General features: G+C 41.5%; 1 protein-coding gene across 2 annotated transcripts in view; it reads right to left on the reverse strand.

The window, feature by feature from the left end:
• The window catches only part of AMPH (amphiphysin), a 176,187-nt gene extending 153,521 nt beyond the window's left edge, over positions 1-22,666 (reverse strand). For both annotated transcript variants that reach the window (XM_057550577.1, XM_057550576.1), the window contains exon 1: positions 22,245-22,666. In XM_057550577.1, the coding sequence (XP_057406560.1) occupies positions 22,245-22,313 (69 nt within the window). In that variant the 5' untranslated portion in view covers positions 22,314-22,666. The remainder of the gene's footprint in view (positions 1-22,244) is intronic.
• Between the last annotated feature and the right edge of the window lie 343 nt (positions 22,667-23,009).

The raw sequence follows: 23,009 nt of genomic DNA on the forward strand, positions 1-23,009 counted from the left end.
ATGGAAAATTTCTAACATACACATAACAGTATAATAAGCCCTCACATACCCATCACCCAGTTCTGCCATTCTTGGGTCATGTGTCCATCCCATTCTCACCAGAATTTTTTAAAAGGGCATTCTTTGAGCAAAACAAACCTTACATTAGAATACCAGTGGGGGAAATTCCCTGGCGGTCCAGTGATTAGGACTCTGTGCTTTCACTGTCAAGGGCCCAGGTTCAATCCCTGGTCAGGGAACTAAGATCCCACAAGCCGTGTGGCGCGGCCCCCCCAAAAAAAACCAGTGAGGACTGAAGTGAAGTGATAGTATCAGACTTCAGTCTAGTGGTACCAGTCATGGGGTATCTCAAATCAAGAGCATCTGCTCAATTTCAAAACTACTCTAGATAGTAACTCACGCTTGCAACAAATCAAGATATGAAAGTGCTAATTGCTAGTGAGTCAGCTCTAAGGAATACAGATGGATCTTTTCTTGTACATTTACCACATTCATGTGAAAATACAAAGCCCAAGATGGAAAGAGTGGTCTAGAGCCAATGCCGTGTACAAGATGAAAGCACGCGACCCAAACTAGGAAAATAGAGTCTACGTTCTACCACACCAGAGTTAACACCACAGGTCCCAGATTTGCTTATCATCATCATTATCCTTGCCATTACCATTTACTGCCGACCTACTCTACCCTACATCCTGTGCTAAGCACTTCAACATCTCTTTAATGTCCAAAATAAGCACTTTAATCATCAATTTGCAGATGGAGAAATGGAGGCTTAGAGAGATTAGATTTCTTGTTCAGCAGAGTCTCGATTATAAACCAGGGCCTCCTGACTTCAAAGTCTGCATTCTTTTCCTGTAACACACTTTGGTCCCAAATACTGACCCAAATATCATCAATTAATATAAACAAACACACACACATACACAAATAAAATCCCCACCTATTCTGAATCTCTGGCGTGTTAATGGATGGAATGATCAGTACCCGTGTAATACCTGGTTAAAATCTGAGTCTATGAGGAGGCCCTTTACCAACTTTGTACCTTTTTTATGACTCCTTAAGGGACTGAATAAATCAAGGAGCTGAAGCCACACCAGTTTGTTCACCAGGCTCCATCACGCTTCAGACCACCTTACCTTTTAGGAAACAACTCTGGGTGCCTGTGTTTCCCAAAGCAGCTGGGCCGTGAGGTCTGGCAGTTGTGACTGTTTAGTGCTACCAAAGAACAATGTTGACATCAACCTGGAAGTGCTTACCCCTAGGAGGTGTTTCCAGGGGCAGTTGTCAGCTTAAACTTCCTGAGTTATCAGTGGTGTTTAACTCCAGGCAATAAAAGACCATCTGATCCTTAAATAATATTTTGTACTGAAACCAACTGAAAAGGGATTTGGGGAGACTCTGACAGTTAACTAATGAATGTTTGCAAAAGAGAAAGCACTATGTTATGACCCGAGACAGTCACTGGGGGCTGGCAAATGCAAAGTCCTCTGAGCTTAATTCTTTGAACAAAATATTTAATTAAAACTTTTCTTAAACAGTGAATGAAACCTTCAAATGGCATCAAAAAGTGGTACAGGGATGGCCCTGCTTTGACGTACTGAAACATCGGATCATATATATGTGTCAACGCCTTTGGTCCATTCCAAAAGAAAATCTTCCTAATTATTGTGACTGCCAACTGTGCTCATTCTCTAAGCCCTAAATTGTAATATTTACTCAATATTAAGCCCCTATATAGTCCTGCCTAATCAGCTAGGCTTCTCAGCTTCAAAATTCTGAACTTCAAAACATCTTATTAAATACTGTAAATTATCAATTTCCATACTACTTTCCATCTTATTTCAAGTAGTCTTTTCCCCAACTTTAGGTCTGCACTCCTCTCTCAATCACTTACACATAATGGAGTTCCTTACTATCTTGAATCTTTTCTATTGAATTTAATTTCTCTAGATATAAAAAAAGCAAGACAACTCCAGGGGCTTCCCTGGTGGCGCACTGGTTCAGAGTCTGCCTGCCAATGCAGGGGACGTGGGTTCGAGCCCTGGTCTGGGAGGATCCCACATGCCGCGGAGCAACTAGGCCCGTGAGCCACAATTACTGAGCCTGCGCGTCTGGAGCCTGTGCTCCGCAACAAGAGAGGCCGCAATAGTGAAGAGGCCCGCGCACCACGATGAAGAGTGGCCCCCGCTTGCCACAACTAGAGAAAGCCCTCGCACAGAAACGAAGACCCAACACAGCCATAAATAAATAAAAATAAATAAATAAATAAAATTTAAAACCATTGACCATATACTAGACCACAAAGTAACTTTAAAAACAAAAAAACACAACTCCACTATATGTTTAATCATTACCCTGCTCTACCTTCCTTGATGAACTGATCTGGGTAAGCAAAGAGCAGTACAATTTATGATTTTCTAAATGTCTACTGTATGTTACACATATGTAATGCCACCACATCAAAATAGACCTCTCAAAATGTAAAACTCATTTTCTTTGCCAGTTAGTATGCCTAACTCACATTCCTGACTTTATTCTGTGCCTAATCAACTCTCCAATAATGGGGGTCTATATTGGATTAATTGTTATGGGTAGTTATTATTTTTATAATCAGAAAAAAAAACAGATACATATTCAGAAAACCTGGAAGTGGCTTTAATTCTAAAGACCATTATTTCTTTACCACCAAACCATCAGTATAAAGAACTCTTGTGATACTATATTTAAGACATATTTTACTGAGATTATGGCTGTCATTGTTAAAATGTAACTGAAGACTTTCATGGGCATCTGGAGTTCAAATACCAGTTGCAAACAACTCTGACAGAGTGTTGAAATGCTCTGGGAAACTGTGTCAGAGAATTCAAAAGGAGGCTCCATTGGGAACAAAGATACTGAGGTCAAAGATGCATGTGAAAAACTAAAAAATCGTTTCATAAAATATGAGTAGAAAAAGCTATATCTCTAAGGTAGGATAAGATTTTATATGAGATTTCTAAATATATGCTACTAAATTAATACATTAATTTAATTTTATATTTTAACATCTTTATTGGAGTATAATTGCTTTACAATGGTGTGTTAGTTTCTGCTTTATAACAAAGTAAATCATCTATACATATACATATATCCCCATATCTCCTCCCTCTTGTGTCTCCCTCCCACCCTCCCTATTCCACCCCTCTAGGTGGTCACAGAGCACCGAGCTGATCTCCCTGTGCTATGCGGCTGCTTCCCACTAGCTATCTGTTTTACATTTGGTAGTGTATATATATCCATGCCACTCTCTCACTTTGTCCCAGCTTACCCTTCCCCCTCCCCACGTCCTCAAGTCCATTCTCTACGTCTGCGTCTTTATTCCTGTCCTGCCCCTAGGTTCTTCAGAACCGTTTTTTTTTTTTAGGACCTAGAGACTGTCGTACAGAGTGAAGTAAGTCAGAGAAAAATACATACCGTATACTAACACACATATATGGAATCTAAAAAAATAAAATAAAATAAATTTAAAAAATAATAATACATTAATTTTATAAGTTGACATTCAACAATTTCAACTACAGCCTTATAAGTTCATACAGGGCGAAAAGAATTTTTAAGTGAACCTTCTCACTGGTTGCCTTATATTCAGAAGAACATGATAAATATCATTATTACATTTTAGAGAGGGTAAAACGTACCACAAAGCTATTTACTGATAGAAGGGGGGCCAACACCCAGGGTGATCTGTATCCAAAGCCCAGGGTGGTCTTTCCACCAACCACAAGAGCTCTTCCAAAAAGAAGTCCCATGATGTTTTTCTCTCTTGAGAGTATGGCTAAGTTATCAGGTCTCCTCTGACTTCCACCAAGCCCTCTAGTTCCCTAAAGCTAAGGCAGTTTCCAAGTCAAAATAATCCCAACCAAGAAAGAGAATAACATACAAATCTTGAAAGCCCCAAACCTCCCTCTGTCAACTCTGCTTTCCTAAGTTTGAAAGTGTCCCCAAAGTGGGAAAATACTGCAGAGTTCCCTGAATCCTCATCATCCCCTCCTTCTCTGCCCACAACAAGCTCACAGCCAAACTGCTGGCAAGCCCACCGTTGTACTCAGTGTGCCCCCACCACCGCCTCCTGTTCACAGCTCTGACACTGACGTCCTTCTGAAGCCTCTCCCTCCATTCAACTTTCTCTGAGGTCTCTCCCTGCAGACATGATCCTTCCCCCCTCATGAACTACAGCACCTTCTCAGCCGTGTTTGAGTGGAAAGAGAAATGACCTTGAGGTCTAATGACCTTGGGGTCTAACAACCTTGATTCAAATTCAGTTTCTCCCACTGCAGGATGCCCAGTTACTTAAGCTCCCTGCATCTCACTGCGCTCATCCATGAAGTGGGACCAGCAATATCTACATCACAGCTGAATAAATAAGGGCACGTGCTTTGACTTACCCTAAGGATGGTGTCTGGCATATTCTAGGTCCCCGATGACTGTTAAAGCAGCATCTCTTTTCTTGTACTTACTTAACTTCTAGCTGCTTATGAATCTGCATGCTGTCTCTCCCACTGAATTGCAAGTTATTGAAGTGCAGACATCATTTTAATACTTCTCTTTGTATCTTATAAAACACTTGGCACACAGTAGGGACACAAGAAATATGCCAGCTAAATGATATAAATGAAAGGCTTTCGAGAGGAAAGAAACCATAAAACAGCTTAACGATCAAACATTTAATTATTTTTGTACTTAAGGACCTGTTTCACTCTAGTGAAACAGAATCTATTCTTTCAGTGTAGGACATATTCACTAAATTGTTTTGACATTCTTTAAAAAAAAAAAAAAAGCTCCAGGAGCTGCCAGGACACTCTGAAGGAATTTGTGTTCTGAGGGAACAAACTCTGCCGAATTAACCAAGGCTACATTCACAGCACCAAGGGATACAGACAGTGCTCCTCGGTGGCTCCTACTTTTAATCGAATACAAATATTAAAGGACCTATAATTTTCCCTCTATTGCTTTCCGTTCTGTCATAGGAGCTAACTGCCTCTCTAAAAATAGCAGGTGTTAATTTGCTGTATTACTTCATAGCTTTGCTTTGGAAAGACGAGGACGACAGGAGCTCCTATTTGGTAACATGTTTTCATTAGCTTTTGTTCCTTGGTCAACAAACAAGTGTGGGGCACCCGCTAAGCGCCAAGTACTGACCTTGACACTGGGGATACAGATGTGAACACACAGTCCAAAGTCCCTGCCCAAAGCTTACATAGAACTGGGGAAAGAAATAATAATAAGATGAGTAAGCAAAGTAGGGAGTGCGTTGGACAGTTGGAATGCTTAAGATGCAATAAGGTTAAAAAGTAAATAAAAGGGCTTCCCTGGTGGCGCAGTGGTTGAGAATCTGCCTGCCAGTGCAGGCAGGGGACACGGGTTCGTGCCCCGGTCCGGGAGGATCCCACATGCCGCGGAGCAGCTGGGCCCGTGAGGCACAACTACTGAGCCTGCGCATCTGGAGCCTGTGCTCCCCAACAAGAGAGGCCGCGACAGTGAGAGGCCCGCGCACCATGATGAAGAGTGGCCCCCGCTCGCTGCAACTAGAGAAAGCCCTCGCACAGAAACGAAGACCCAACACAGCCAAATAAATAAATAAATAAAATAAATTAAAAAAAAAAAAAGTAAATAAAAGAAAAAATAAAACATATTTCCAGAAAATAAATAAGTAAAACACATATGCATAAAAAAAAGATGCAATAAGCAAACAAAGAGGAGAGAAATGGAGTGGAGAGAGTGGGGGCATGGCGGGGTAAGAAATGATGTCAGAGAGACAAGGAGAAAGGAGCCAGATCAGGAGGGCCTGTGGGACACGGAGAGAGCGGTGGCTTTGACCACAGTGACGTGAGTGCCACTGGAGGGTTCTGAGCAGAGGCCTGCCTTGCTCTGACCTTAGCACTCTGGTGGTCTTGAGGAGAACAGGTTGCAGGGGTCTGGGTCAGAAGCAGGAAGCCAAGTTGGGAGGCCAGTCCCATCACCAGGTGACAGATGATGGCGGTCTGGATCAGAGAGAGAAGTGAGGAGCTCCCCAATTCCAGGTTCGTTCTGAAAGCAGAGCTGACATGATTTATTGATGGACTGGATGTGGGGCAAGAAAGAGTGGAGTCTAGGATGACAAAGTTTCTGCCAGGTCTGCACACAAGATACATGTATGATCCCAGTGAATTCCAAGCTCCTTCCAATACCTCTTCCCCCATGTCCCCAAAACACCTTCCCCAACACACCATCTCCTCTTAAGCCCGTGAACTAGCTCCTTGGGGGACAGTATCCCATGTATCCTGCTTGTCTACTTCATATCAGACGCTGTGCTCTGTGTGCACATAAGCCACACTAAAAACTTGTGCGGTGGTGATTATTATCCCATCTTACGTTTTTGTTTTCTTTTATTTTTTTTTATTGAAATATAGTTGATTTACAATGTTGTGTTAATTACTGCTCTACAGCAAAATAATTCAGTTATCCATATATATATATATATGTTCTTTTTTTATACTCTTTTCTAGTATGGTTTATCATAGAATATTGAGCATAGTTCTCTGTGCTATACAGTAGGACCTTGTTGTTTATCCATTCTATATAGAAAAGCTTACATCTGCTAACCTCAACCTCCCGCTCCATCCCTCCCCCAACCCCCTCCCCCTTGGCAACCACCAGTCTGTTTTATACGCCCATGATTCTGTTTCTGTTTCACAGATAAGTTCATTTGTGTCATATTTTAGATTCCACATATAAGTGATCTCATATGGTATCTGTTTTTCTCTTTCTGACTTACTTCACTTAGTATGATAATTTCTAGGTCCATTCATGTTGCTATAAATGGCTTTATTTCATTCTTTTTTATGGCTACGTAGTATTCCATTGTACATATGTACCACAGCTTCTTTATCCATTCATCTGTCATATCCCATCTTATGTTAGAGACCTGAGGCTCAGCAGAGGTAGGTGATCTGCCTAAAGCTGGACCCAGAAGAGGGAGAGCATGTCTAAAGCGGGAAGGGGGACATCTATTCCACTCCAGGAGTTTGCTGCCTGGAGGAAATGCCATCCCAGTATTGCTACATCTTCATATTTCTCTAGGGAAATCTGAAATCCCGATTATTATGTGGGTTCTCCTGATATTTAAATGTATAGTTTTTAAAAAAAACAGCACTGTAAAACTATATTTTGTGACCTCCAAAAACTTATATTGTTCCCATTCAACCCTACCCAACTCAAACTTTAATAACAGATAGAAGAAATAATTACCAAACGTATGTCTAAGATTTTGTGTCTATAGCATTCTAAAAACAAGCAAACAAAACATAACAAAAAAACAAAAAACCAACACTTACATGGGCTAAATAAACACACCTTCATACCAAATTTCACCTAAGGGCAGTCCATCCTAGCAAGATGGAAAAGGCAATGTTGCTAATTCTGAATTATTCCTAGATTTTTTTTATCAGCAATATTTTTTGAAATGATCATCCTAGGTGATGTAGAGAAAATGAAAGAATCTAAGAAATGCTTCAAAGAAATATAAGGCAGGGATGAGACATAAGTTTAAAAAAAAAAGAAAGAAGTTTAAGACTGACTACAGGCCCACCGTATTGGAGTAGGTTACATACCAAATGTACAAGAGAGGAAGGACACAGATGGCCTTTGCTCTCCAGGAGAGACATTTGCCAAGTGAAACTGGGGCAAGGTGTCTGCTAGCAGCCAGTGCTCTGGGACCACAGAGGGATGGGGGAGCAGCTCTCCAGTTATGCCTTTGACCTGTTAACTCTGACCTCCACTCTCTCGTGGAAGCTGAGTGCTCCCCAGGGCTCCCCAACACGTGTCTTCTTTCCCTCCCCTCCATGCATCGCCTCTGCTTCCTGCTTTCCCCTCAGTGCTTTCCACTGATTTGTCTAATTATGTTTGTAACCTCTTAATTCTGATAAGACAAAGTCCATTTCCTTTCACTAAAATTTTGTCAGTGTTCAAGTCGTTATTTGTGTTTGCAATATTTTAATATCCGATAAGACAAGCTCCAGTTCTTTTCCCCAAAATTTTCTGAGTTATAGATTAGTATTTTACATTTTTTCAGCCCTATTATCTGTGGATCCACCCCCTTTCTCTTTATTTTCTTGATGTGTATTCCAGCATTTTTTCTTGATTGGTCATCCCAGAGTTACATTTATTTTATTAGTATTTTCCAAGAATCATCTTACGTTAATATATCAATTTTATTGTATATTTCATTGCCTTTTTCCTGGTTTCCTGTTTTAACCTTATTATTCCTTTCTCTTCCTGTCCTTAAACTATATTTCCTGGCTTTTTGAGTAGACGCTCATTTTATTTAATTTTATCCTTTCCTATTTAATACAAAAGCATTTAAAGCAATTGCTTTTCCTCTGAGTATAGTTTCGCATGTATCTCATGACTTTTAGAGTGCAATGTGTCACGGCCATTGATTTCTACATAGTGATTGCTACATTTCTATGTGTAGTTTTGATTTCCTCTATTTGCTTTAAATTACTTAACAGAATCCTTTGTAATTCTTCAAGTAGTTGAATTGTGATAAAACTTTTCAATTATTCTCTAATTCTTTGAGTTGTAGAGAGAATGTGGTCTGTGTGATTCCTGCTTTTAGCAATGTAGTAAGATGATCTTTATAGCTTACTATATAGTATTATCAGTGTAAATATTCTTGAAGTACTGGAAAAGGACATATATTCTTAATTTATAGGACACAATAAATCACCCATGTCCTCCCATTTATATATGAATATATAGCTATACAAATTGATATGTTCATACATACAAAATTATATAGTCTGCAGCATGCACTTTTAATATTTTATCATTAATATTAAATAGATTTGAAATATTTTAAATATTTCTTTAAATAAGCTTTGTAAATAGTATTTTAATTTAATCCATAATAAATGGATCTCACATAAATTAGTTAATAAAACTCCTATTCTCCAACACTATTTATTCCCATATTTTACTATTATAAAACATTTCCCCATCCACATAAAAAAGAAATTCCCTATCCAAAGCATTATTATAAAAAATATCTTTATAGCTTTTAATTTTCTTATTGTATATTCCTGCTAATAGAATTACTGAATCGAAGATTGTAGACATTTTTAAGGACTGCACTCCCAACCAGTAACTCAGAAGAGTGACTGGGACCTCATGAAGAGGGAATGAGTTGCTTTTATTTATTTATTTTTCTTTGAGAGCCTAATAACATAAGAGATAAAATTGCAATTTAAATGCATTTCTTTTATTACCAACTAATCTGACCTTTCTCATATCTTTCGAAATCGTTTTTATTGCTTCTTTTAAGAACTATCTAAGCCAGCCATTGGTCCATTCCCCTGCTAGACTATGAACACTTTTTTTTTTAAATTAATTAATTTATTTATTTATGGCTGTGTTGGGTCTTCGTTTCTGTGCGAGGGCTTTCTCCAGTTGTGGCAAGCGGGGGCCACTCCTCATCGCGGTGCGCGGGCCTCTCACTATGGCGGCCTCTCTTGCTGCGGAGCACAGGCTCCAGACGCGCAGGCTCAGTAGTTGTGGCGCACGGGCCTAGTTGCTCCGCGGCATGTGGGATCCTCCCAGACCAGGGCTCGAACCCGCGTCCCCTGGATCGGCAGGCAGACTCTCACCCACTGCGCCACCCGGGAAGCCCTGTGAGGTCATATATAGTGGCACATCTTCCTCCTACTTCTCCTGGTGTTCAACTTTAGGGTGAGCGGTAAAGATGTTACAGGATGTTCATCTTGTAAGAAATGACATGAACTTGGATAACCGGTAATTCTCTATGGTTTTTCCAAACCCATCTCTTGAGCCACTAAGACCCCAAGTTACTAGTACCTCCTTCCCAGATCCCATAAGCCTGTGAGCACCATGTTTATTAAAGTAGTTTGAGCTGCTAAGATAAAACTACCATGTAACCAAAAACAGGTGACTGTCACATGGGTTTGCCCCACCTTAAGAACAGCCAGTATATAAAATCCAAAAGTTGAGAAGATAACTGAGAGGTCCCAGGGGTACAAACATGATGACCCATAAAGCAATGAATGACTCATGAAGGAATGAAACCATTTCAGGGACCAGACCACATGGACTCTCTCCCCAACCCGGGGCCACGACTTGAGACCCGACATTTTCTCAACTCAACACTGCAGAAGAACATCCTCAGAACTGATGAAAAGAACATTGCACTGCCAAGTTCTCAGTCATTTCAGAGAACGTGGGCTCTCTGGAACCAGACTTCCGAGATCAAATCCCAATGCCACCCTTAACTGGCTAAGTAACCGCAAGCAAACTGCTCAGTCTTCTCCTTTCTGTGCTTTTGTCTCCTCATCTGTAAACTAGGGATAATAAGAACAGCTACTTCATAGGTTTACTATGAGGGTTAAATGAGCCAATATAGGTAAATTGCTCACAATAGTGCCTAATGGATAGAAAACATCCAATTCTCCTTTTTTTCATGGCAAATTTCACTTTTTAAAATGTTTTTAGTTTTATACAATTTTTAAAGGTTACTTCCCATTTACAGTTATTACAAAATATTAGCTCTATTTCCCAGAAAACACCCAATTCTTAATGCAAACTAGACGAGGCGCAAGAATGAAGATGCCTCAAGTGCCAACTTTCCATAATCTTTCATTTCTCTCCTTAGTATATCAAATGCTAAAGAGGCAAATGAAGCCCCGGGCAGAGTCCCCGCTCCCACAGTGGAATGAAGAGGCCCCTTTCATCCGTGACGGCCTGGCAAGCTCTGTGGCAGGAAGATACAACAGAATGCAAAGGAAAGTCTTCCCCTCCACGGACAAGAGAAAAAGAGGTGGAATAAAAATGCATCCCCATTTTCCTCTCTCCTCCCTTTGAAGTAAGGATAATGTCAATGGCAAAAGAGAGCTATGACACTTACACCCCATGGAGCACTCTAGAAAGATCCTTTGTCAGCCTGCCCTACTTGCCAACCTTGGGCACAGCTACATCTCTGTGGCTGCACTAGGCAACCAGGTCAAGGGGAGCCTGAAGTTTAGATTCCTCAATGCCTTGATACTCATGTGGTGAACACACAGTTACTTGGAAGTTTGGCCAAGAAACTCGCCAGATTAACAAAAGTGACAAGACTTTAGCTAGACTCACCAAGAAATAGAGAGGACTGAAATTATTAAAATCAGGAATGAAACAGGTGACATTACTACCAACCTTACAGAAATAGAAAGGAATACTACTACATAAAGGAACACTACGAACAAGTATATGCCAACAAATTAAATCAATAAACTAGATGAAATGGAAAATTTCTAGAAAGACTCAGCTACAAAAACTGACTCAAAAAGTCATAGAGAATCTGTGTGGACCTAAACAAGTTAAGAGATTTTATTAGCAATCAAAAAACTTCTCGCAAATAAAAAACCCAAGCCTAGATTGCTTCACTGGTGAATTCTACCAATATTAAGAGAAGAATCAACTCTTCCAAAAAATAGGAGATGGCTCACTTCCCAATTCATTATTTGAGGTGATTATTACTCAGATACAAAAAACAGACAAAAACATCACAAGAAATGAAAAGTGTAAAACAATATCCATTAAGAATAAAGACACAAGTTCTCAACAAATACCTTAAAAAAAATTAAACTTAGAATCTAATAATCCAGGTCCTATCAAATGGGGCTTCTTCCACAAGAGACCAAAACCATCCTCTGAGTTTTGACCACACTCTCTACTAGGCACATTAAGCAATCTCATTACTAGTCACTCTACAGTAAAACATACAAAATCAATGTAATTATAAACATATCTCCCAAACTCGCCCATCTCCTTCTGTCATCCACCAAAAATACACATCAGTTTTTTGAGACAAATATTTCTACTTTTTGTGACTGATGCATTAGCCAGCATTATTCTAAAATTATAATGGTTTTTACAGAACAAGATTTCACAGACTCCAATCTTCTGTGCTATACAACACTCCTCATAAGGAAGACATTTGGCCCTTGATGAAACATCTCCTATTTGGCCTCCACAAAACTGATTCCTTTGAAATCTAAGTAGGCTACGTTAAGCATAAGGATATTTTTAAGCATAGTATAGGGCACTGCTTTTCACCCTTTTCTCTCTACTACATTGGAGATAAATTTATAGTCACTGGGTGGAAGAAAGCCTCACTCTCCAAATTATAACCCTGGAGTGGACCTAGGAGCTCATACCCACCACAGAATCTCAACCAAACGCCCTTCTCTAAAGCAGTGTGCTTTGCAGATTCATTAAACCTTTGAATTACCAGACGAATTTATTAAAATGCATATTCCCAGAAAGTCACAAAAATTATAATCATCCTCATCAGTTCACTCATGAGGATGATTATAATTTTTGTGACTTTCTGTTTGAATAAAAAATAAATAAATCCCACAAGGACTCAGAGGCAAAAAATATACAAATCAATTTTCACTGCAAAGTAAAGGAGCTGTTACAGTGGAGGATTACTGGACTGAATGTCAATATTATGACATAGTATGAGTGTGTTTCGTGTTTGGTAATTGCAATCTTTGTTGCTTTTGTTGTGGTCATCCATTTACAATGCTTGGTGTCAGTTTATTTATCTCTTGTAAAAATAAAATACAGTGTGTGTGTGTGTGTGAAAAAAAATGCATATTCCCAAATCTTAATAAGAGATTCTGGTAAGTTTTTAAATAGGCCCAAGAATCTGCATTCTTAACTCACCCACTCCCCAAATGTTCCTGACTATTGAGAAAACACTACCCTGGAGGTACCTGATTTCCAGATTCACTCCCTGTGCTTAACAGGAGCAACCACAGGCCAATACAGGTACCCAGGAGAGCCCTCTCCTGACCATGTTTCATAATGCTGGTGGTCCCCATGGTCACACGCATTTCCTACAGGGGTGGGAAGAAAAATCTGGACAATCGCTTTCCTAGAGACTCAGAGAAGAACCCACTGAACAGGGAGCAGGTGGGAAGTTGATTTTTTGCTATAGAAACATGTAGGTTAAAGATGCAGGATGTCTTGTACAGATGCCTCAAATATTGAGGAATTACAGGGCATGTGAAAGGTATCAACACTGTTCTAGGCTGTGCTACCACAAAACGGGAGATCCTTCCAAGGCCTGGGCCATCTATGCTACTCAACTGTTAGCAACCATTACTAGGTAGAGGAAGACTGCCTGCGACAAAAGATTCTCTTCCAAACTTAAGATTCTTCCCAAGCTGCAAATCATCTCAGATTATTCCTAAATTCAAGACCACAGCCTGCAAAATAATCAAGTCAATGCCTACAACATAAGTCAAGTTGCTGCCAGCCTTAACCATGTGTGTTCTCTCTCTTCTCTCTCTCTCATTAAAAGTTGGGAATCCAAGTGCATTCAAATCTTTTAAAGACAAACCAATGTTTCCAGACGTGTGGCATTTAAGAATTTTATAAGGGCTTTTGTATTTATTTTGAGTTTCTGATGGTTTACGATAAGAGACCTTACAAATCCATAAAAGCAGATTGGGCTGGAGTTTACTGCTGTTATACAAAAGGATCTTTGTATGACAGATAACTCAGAGGGCAAGTCAGCTCTGAACCAGTGTCCTGCCTCTGTATCAAGGGGGAACTCTGACCTAGAAGGACCCTTCAACACGTGAGAGTAAAAATCTGATCACACAGAAGAGGGATTGCGACTACAGAAGGACCATCCCAGTTAGGGACCACTTTGCCACTTTGATAAATATGCAAATGGTAGAAGAGATCATTTATAAAGCCAATGCTAATAGTCGATTCTCGTTATCTATTGTATATTCTACAGCTCTTCTTTTTTTTTTTTAACAGCTCTTATTTTTATCTTATTTAGTTGAATAAGGGCAAAGAGTGTGATGTTTAGAATACTTACTGGCTCCTAAAATCCCCACGCTCTTACCCTACTCCCCTTGCCTGGACATCTTTGGGATCTTAGCTTAAAATCTACCTGCTTCAGATAGGTATATGCAATCCTCTCACTCTAGGTGAGTTCCCTAGTTACATTGACAAATGGTTTTTTTCTCCTCACAGAATTTTTAATTATGATTTTTCATTAATAACTATTTAGTTATTAGTATATTCAAAGATTTATCTCTCTACCACCTCCTGCTGGTCTTTGTTGAATGCTATATTACAAGTGCCTAGCAAGTGCCTTTTGGGCCTTAAGATTCTTTTTTTTTTTAAATTTTTATTGGAGAATAGTTGATTCACAATGTTGTGTTAGTTTCAGGCGTACAGCAAAGTGAATCAATTATACATATACATATATCCACACTTTTTTTAGATTGTTTTCCCATATAGGTCATTACAGAGTATTGAGTAGAGTTTCCTGGGCTATAGAGTAGGTCCTTATTAGTTATCTATTTTATATATAATAATGTGTATATGTCAATCCCAATCTCCCAATTTATCTCTCCCCCCCCCCCCCCCGGTAACCATAAGTTTGTTTTCTACATCTGTGACTCTATTTGTTTTGTAAATAAGTTCATTTGTACCATATCTTTAGATTCCACATGTAAGTGATGTAATATGGTATTTGTCTTTCTCTGACTTACTTCACTCAGTATGACAACCTCTAGGTCCATCCATGTTGCTGCAAATGGCATTATTGCATTTTTTCATGGCTGAGTAATATTCCATTGAATATATGTACCACATCTTCTGTATCTATTCCTCTGTTAATGGACATTTAGGTTGGTTCCATGTCCTGGCTATTGTAAATAGTGCTGCAATGAACGTTGGGTGCATGTGTCTTTTAGATTCTTAATAAATGACTCTAAATGAATAACTGACTTTTACCAGGTTGATTTCACAATCGAATATATTAACTATTAGAATATGTAAATTTAGCATCCTTTTACTCAACAAGTGTCAGGTGCCGTAACAAAAGTGCATTTATTCATAGGTCCATGTGTATTTTATTAAATTATAGGCACTTTAAGATAGAAAAAATGTGTATATATGTGTGTGTACATATATATATATATGTACACATATATATATATTTTTTTCAAGTTCTTCCCACTTATGAACTAAACTTTCAACTAAAGAATTATATGAGAATAAGATGAAAATGACCAAAATCATGGTTTTCTGATTTTCGTACATCTAAGTAGCTTCAGGGTAATCAAAATTTATATATAAGTATATTATGCATAGCAAATATTTCAAAACTAAGATCTTTTTCATGGCTTTATCCAACATTATTCCTAATAAGAGATTTACTCAATATAAATTCAGGAAATATATCTACTTAAGCACTACACTTAAATTTAGACTTACTCTGAATCAGTAAGAATGAAGTTTCAGCTTCACTTACTAAAAGTTGGCCTGGGGCTTCCCTGGTGGCGCAGTGGTTGAGAGTCTGCCTGCTAATGCAGGGGACACGGGTTCGAGCCCTGGTCTGGGAGGATCCCACGTGCCGCGGAGCGGCTGGGCCCGTGAGCCGCAGTTGCTGGGCCTGCGCGTCTGGAGCCTGTGCCCCGCGACGGGAGGGGCCGCGATAGGGAGAGGCCCGCGCACCGCGATGAAGAGCGGTCCCCGCACCGCGATGAAGAGTGGCCCCCGCTTGCCGCAACTGGAGAAAGCCCTCGCGCGAACCGAAGACCCAACACAGCCAAAAATAAATAAATAAATAAATAAATAAGAAAATCCTTTTAAAAAAAAAAAAAAAAAAAAAAAAAGTTGGCCTGTGGATGTGTTCTCAGGAAAACGTGATTACTCTCATGTTAATTTTGCACAATGCTGTGTATGTGGTCTTATTATATACTTGCATCAGTGAATTCCTCAAACTGTGATGATGGCAGCTTCATTATGTAAATGTTAGCCATTATAGAGAATATCTGGAAAATTATATCTGCAACATAAGAAATCTTTACATCTGTTATCCCTTCATACAAGCCCACAGGCTCAGTTATTTCCTCGGGAGTTCTACTCAGACAGCCCCTAATTTAAGTGGTTAGAAAAATAAAAAATTGTGTTTGAAGAGTCAAGTGGAAATACCCAGACCTTAAAAAGTCAGAACATATTTTTTTAAATACTCTTTGCCTTCTCGACTCATCCCCTCACAAAGTGCTTCACAACATATTTTTGAAACTTAATCACACACACACACACACACACACACACACACACACACACACACCCTTAAATGGACCGATGGCCCAAAAGAAAGTCAGCTTACAGGAAAGGATGCTGGAGGTCCTCTAAGGTAGTATTCCCAAACTGCAGGCTGGAAATCAATTTGGTATGTCCCCTAAGCATGTTATTAAAAACAGAACAGAGTGGAGTGGCATGGAATGGAATGGATAATCAGTGTTTGCTGATATTGAATTTCCTAACTTAGAAACCCTGGCATGATGGGAAATCTTGGAGCGAGAAGCTGTGTATGTGAAAGTATATTTGGAAATAATAAGCGCACTGATATATTAAGAGCTCACATATTTGGAGCTCAGGCATGCTGTGACACAGTGGCCATAGTTGAGTATAATCCCACAGAGAGAGGCTTCCTGGCCCTGCCCTCACTGTGAGAACCATCACTGGGGCCACCATGTTCCTGACACACTGCAGTGCTCACCCTGGGGGACAAGGGTGACATCTGAATGCTGGACTCTCTTTTAGAACCCTTTTCCATAAGGCCATCGTAAAAACCACAGACTTCTTTAGAGAAGGGACGCTCCCCATAGGATTTCTGAACTTATCACAGGACGGGGACCCCAGGGAGGAGTAAGAGATTCTCATGATACACTGGATGTGATGTTGAAACAATTAGAGTATTTTTTTAAATGGGACCTAATTTTATACCTCTAGTAAAGTGGACCATATTATTTACACAAGTATTTCAGGTATTTTAAGTTGTATCAGTCCATAGATAAGCTGACTTTTAAAGTATGATTTATGGAACACACACACATACACAATATGCTATGTTGTAAAGGATAATGATAACTCTTACTAATATTAAAATCTCAGTCCCTACAGTTCTAATTCCCTATTCCTGGAGAAAGAAGGATGCATGGGTATATGCATGTTTATGTGTAAAAAAAAAATGAAGAAACCTTACTGTCAAGAATGTCCTCAGGGCTTCCCTGGTGGCGCAGTGGTTGAGAATCTGCCTGCTAATGCAGGGGACACGGGTTCGAGCCCTGGTCTGGGAAGATCCCACATGCCACGGAGCAGCTGGGCCCGTGAGCCACAATTGCTGAGCCTGCGCGTCTGGAGCCTGTGCCCCGCGACGGGAGGGGCCGCGATAGAGAAAGGCCCGCGCACCGCGATGAAGAGTGGCCCCCGCTTGCCGCAACTGGAGAAAGCCCTCGCACGAACCGAAGACCCAACACAGCCAAAAATAAATAAATAAATAAATAAAATCAAGTAAAAAAAAAAAAAAAAAAAAACTTTGCCTCTTTAAAAAAAAATAAAAAATAAAAAAAATAAAAAAATAAAAAGGTATGAACATAAACAAGACAAAGAACAGAAGAGACATGAGGGATGACAGATATCTGGTTTATAATAGAAATGTTCTATAACTTATCTGGGTGGTAGCTATATGGAAATCCATATACATAAAAATCCACTGAGCTGAATATTAAGATTTGTATACTTTAGTCAACAAACATTATACTTTTTCTGATGTTATCATGTAAGCTTTTTTTTAAATTTTTATTTTATATTGGAGTATTGTTGATTAACAATGTTGTGTTAGTTTCAGGTGTAGAGCAAAGCTATTCCGTTATACATATTCACGTATCTATTCTTTTTCTATACTTTAATTTTTAAAAAATATAATCCTCAGCAATAAACAATTTTTGCTCTATTATTAGGAGATATGGAAGTAGAAGGATGAATGTAAGAGAGCTAAATCTTTACCGGTCTTCACCAAATAAGAAAGGATAGATCCTTTCCTATCTTAAGCTTATTTGTGATTAGTAATAGCTGCCTCTGGGGAAACAAGACTGGCAGTTGAGGAAAGGAGAGACAGGGGACTGCTATTTTTCATAATAAGCCTTTTACTAATATTTGATTCTTTTAAACTGTGCATATATTAACTTGATGGGAAATTTTTAAGTGAATATTAAGTTATAAGCTCTTAGCTATGTGATTATTTACACAACCATGGGGCAGAGAAGGCCTTTGAAGTGCGACGCGATGGACACCTTTCATTCTGCCAGCGCAGTGCCCATTCCCTTTTCTGTGCTCTGATTCTCCCTCCTCCACCAGCAGTACAGATGGTCTAGGGGAAATTTCTCCACCCCAGCTTCCGTAGTAGCCTGTGACTCAGGCCCAATCCAACCCATGGCCCTGGCCCTTGGCCAGAGATATTTTCTCTTCTAGGGATAGGCACAAGCCCAAATTTGGGCCGATGAGGGCTATACTGAGGAGTTCTCTGTAAATGTGGCCTAGCCTAGAGGGGCTGGCAGCCATCTTGCCACCAAAAGAGAAGAACATGCCCAAGAATGGGGCTGACAGGATGGACAGCAGAGATGAGAGATGGGGAAAAGACACCCGAGCCCTGAGGCCTGTGGTTGAGCCCCGGTTCCATGCAGGTCTGAAGTCTGTCTTCCCCTGCCGTTTTCATAATTATAAGAGGCAGTACCACGTAAGGAGGAAGTATTGGACTGCGTGGCTTCAAACTTCAGCTTTACTGCATACTGGGTGACCTTTGGCCTGTCACTTGACCTCTTCCTAATCTATAAAATAGGAATAGTAATGGTACCAACCTCACAGAATCAAATGAGTTAACATGTAACACACACACCTATGCGCATATACAAACATATATTTATTAAAATCTCATTTAAACTTATGTGTGCAAGAACCATATTTTTACTTTCAATTAAATCCTCTTCTTTCCTTAAGCCAGTTTGAATTGAGTTTTCTGATACTTACAAGTGGCAGGATCCTAATTCAACAGCCAAAAGAGAAACCATGCAAAATCAACGGATAGATTTAAGCAAATATATAAAACATACACATAATATAAACATAAATGTGCTCTATAACAGAAAAAAAATCCTCAAAAAATTAAAAAGTAAATAGAAAAGGAATAAATAATGTTTGGATTGATAAAGTTTCTGCCCTTACAAATAACAAGACGGAGATGCTACACAAAATAGGCACAAATATCAACACACAATTCACAAATGAAACAAAACAAGAACGCAAGAAACTAATGTTCGGGTTTTAAAAATCAAACATGAAATAAACAGGAACTAACTTTTTCCGATGTGAAATCTAAAGAGTGCTTTAAATTTTATTATCTGGTGTTGGCAAACGTCCCATGGACCGCTAGTGAGAATGTAAACTGACACAACCTTTCTGAAAGGCAAACTAGCTATAATAAAAAGCAGCACACCTTTGACACCATAATTCTTCTTCTAGAAATTCATCTAAGGAGATACTTAAGAGTATGTGGGAACATTTTCCCTGTAAGTTTTCTCACTGATTGTATTTATATTCGAAAACACTGGAAACTGAGTGTCCAAAAACAAGGGGTCCATTAAAACTCATACATTCCAATACTGTTCAGTCACTTATAATAGTGATGGAAAATATGTACATCTATTGAAGAACGTTCATGATTATTAAATGAAATAAACAAGTTACAAAACCATATAGGATGCGCCTGTTTTAGTTGTATAAATATATACACACACGTAAGGAAACAAATGTACTGGGATACATATCTAATGACTGTGAAATCTCTGAGTGGTAGAATTTATGGGTCCTAATTTGTTGGTGGGTTTTTTTTTCCCCTTATATATGTATTTCATTCTTTCTCCAATGAACCTTTACAGACTTTCAATAAGAAAAAATGTACCTTAAATTCATAGAAAGCCATAAATTACCTCTTAGTGTAGTTTCAGTCATGCATTTGGAGCCAAAATGCATGCAAGCTGTTAGGTGGAGTACAGGTGATAGAAAAGTCTAGGGAGTGGACAAGCTTTTGAGAAAATGTGGTGGTAGAAACAAGGAGCAAAGGGTCTCAAAAACATACATAGCATATCATTATTGCAATGGAGCATCTGGATAAGAGAAGACCGAAGATGCAAAAAGAAGGAATCACTGGGGGAGATGTCTTATGAAGCCCAAACAGCAACACAATGCTTTCCATTGTCCCGCAGCTTCTGTTTGGGCTCGATTGGGCTGCCTTATCTGGATTCCCACATGCCCTTCTCCCATGCGCTGCATGGGCTCAGAACTTACCCAGGGGCAGAACCCATACTCTCAGCCTCTTGGTGCCTTAACCCCCTAAGCTAAGTACAACAGGCAGTTTTCATCCGCAGCTTTCCCCAGGGAAGAAAGTAGGACACTTGAAGCCCTGCTCAAGGCTCCCCTAGGCCACCTTGATTAACCACCAACCACAACTGCAATCATAATACACACCATTATGAAAAAGTGAGTTTTCAACAATTCATAAGGATTTGAATGCTCTCTAAGTCAGATTACATTTTCTTTTCAGTTATTTCTGGCATATTAACAGCTGGTGACCTAGATTAAGAAATAATTTAATATGTCAAAAGGCAAACTGTATCAATAAATGCCCTCACAGATGGGAAGTGGATTCAATGAAAAGCTTCAGACCTAAAATTCAAGTACTTACTTGGAAGGAGGGAGAGGGTGGGGAGGAATATCTACCAGTGGGTGAAATGAAGTATGGGAAAATGATGACAAAACCTAGCCAGGATCCCAGCAGATCATGGCTACTTTCTGCACAAGTAGCCAGGGACTGGAAAGGGGCAGGAAGCCTTGTTAATTCAGCTGCTAAAGGAGCTGCAGGAGGAGCTTCAGGATGAGCTTGGGTAGATATTAAAAGAAATACAATCCTCTTACTGCGTTGAGAGCATGCATGTGTGAAGGCGGGGCGCAGAGGCAGGCACCCAGCCTCTGGGCATGCGGACAGGCAAAGGAATCAGTGCCCCCTTCAGCTGAGTTCATGGGGGTCAATGGGAACTTGCGGGGGACGGGGGCCTGAGCCTAAGTCTGAAAAGGGAAATTCACCGTCATAGTGGGCAACGCAGCAAATCTGACTTCCAGTAAAATAGGAAACCGCTAAACATCCAGAATCCCAGGGATGGAAAATAGTTCCACGTGAAAGAGAACACAGTTCAAGTGACACAGACCGCGGGGCTCATTAGCCGGTGTCCATTTTCGAGTACAATGCTTCATCTACAATATGAATGTCCTTTGCCCGGGACACAAATGAAGACCTCAGTGCTGGCCAGGTCTTGATGACAAGCAGTGGGCAGGGAAGCCAGGAAAGCCCAGTGCCTGCTACTGTACCTCTCCAACTGCTCGGGGCTGGGCTTGATTTGGACATGACGTTCATTTGTGCCCACCTCTCGGGGAGAAAAATAAATTACTGTGACCAATCTTGAGGGGCTTGTGAAACACCAGGGAACCCAACCCGTGCAACATGGATTTTCTTTTTATTTTTTATGCAATAAAACGCCCTCCTCTGTGCAAAAATACGCAGAGAACTGTTAGGTTCAGGTCATATTTATTTTTGACCTTCCAGAGAAGGACACTGGCGTCAAAAGAGATACACATACAGAGAGGCCCCTCAAAAAAAAAAAAAAAAAAAGAAGAAGAAAAAACGAAAGAAGTGTGCATCTAGATCTCGGTTTTGAACTTCAGGATTCACTCCACAGTACTGTATTAAAACCCTTGGCTCTTCGCGATCAGCCTTCTTAATCCGAACAGATTTCTTAGGAGGTAGCTTCTGTGCTAAATCGCTCGCTCCTGCTGCACCCAAGTAGCCAGGAAATCCCGCCGGAGGAAGGACAGCGCCGCAATCTCCCGCCGGGACCTGCGGGCCGCGTCCCCACCAGCCGCCAGCGGGCGCGCGGCCAGCGGGCGCCGGGAGGAAGACACGCTCAGCCCCGGGAGCCGCGGGCGACCCGCCACACCTGCCACAGCTCGTGCCGGGCGCCCGCCCAGGAGGGCGGGGAGCGCGGCCAGCCGCGCGAGGAGCGGCGAGGCAGCCGGGAGACCCGGGCCGACCCCGCGCCTCCCGGGACAGGGGCTGCGCGCCCCCGGCGCTCCCGCCTTCCCGCCGGCTCCCCGCAGCGCCGGGTGCCGCCTTGCTGCAGTGGCTGCGGCGGAAGACAGGGTGTCCCCGCGACCCCGGCCCGGCCTCCTGCGCTCCCCCCCACCCCACCCCCGCCCCGGCCGGCTCGGCCCTGCCCGCCGCGTCCCCGCCACCCGCTTCTGACCTTTTCCTGCGCGCGGTTGAGTCGCTTCTGGACGTTCTTGGCGAAGATGCCCGTCTTGATGTCGGCCATGGCTGCGGGTCCGCGGAGGCTGCGAGGAGCGGAGCTGGCGGCGAGGAGGAGCGGGAGGAGGAGCGGGAGGAGGAGGAGGAGCGGGAGAGGAGGAGCGGGAGAGGAGGAGCGGGAGAGGCGGCGGGGAGCCGCCGAGCGCCAGAAGGGGTGAGGGAGGGGCGCGGCGGCGGGGACCCACTTAAAGCGACAGAGCGGAGGCGGGACGCGCCGGGCCGGGCGGTGACACGGGTGGCGAGCTAAAGAGAGAGAAGAAGCCAAAAGTCGAAATGCCCAGAGAGCACCCACAGTGATGGAAGAGGAGGTCTGGTGGAGAAAGGGAAGGGAGCCGAGCAGCAGCCGCAGGGCCCGCAGCAGCTCCGGGGTTCTCTGAAGGCGGAGTTTGTGGTGGGGGAGGGTGAGAGGGGCCCCGATTCTCTCCAGCAAAAAAAAAAAAAAAAAAAAAAAAAAAAAAGGCGGGTGTGGGCGGGGGAGTTGGAGAAGAGGGAAGGAGAACCCCGGGAAGGTGGAAGTGGAGCAGCTCCGAAATGGAGGGGGTTAGGCTGCGCTCCCTGGAGGACCCGCTCGACGACCCCAGGCAGGGAATGCACCCCTCGATTATCTGTGTGTTCAAGAACACACCCTCGGGAGGCTCGCAGCCCAACGAGGGAAGCTGACTGGGAAACCGAGTCAAGGCAGAGGTTGGAGCTGCAGCAGAGA

This window comes from Balaenoptera acutorostrata, chromosome 7 (genome assembly GCF_949987535.1).
Source record: "Balaenoptera acutorostrata chromosome 7, mBalAcu1.1, whole genome shotgun sequence".
NCBI lineage: Eukaryota > Metazoa > Chordata > Mammalia > Artiodactyla > Balaenopteridae > Balaenoptera > Balaenoptera acutorostrata.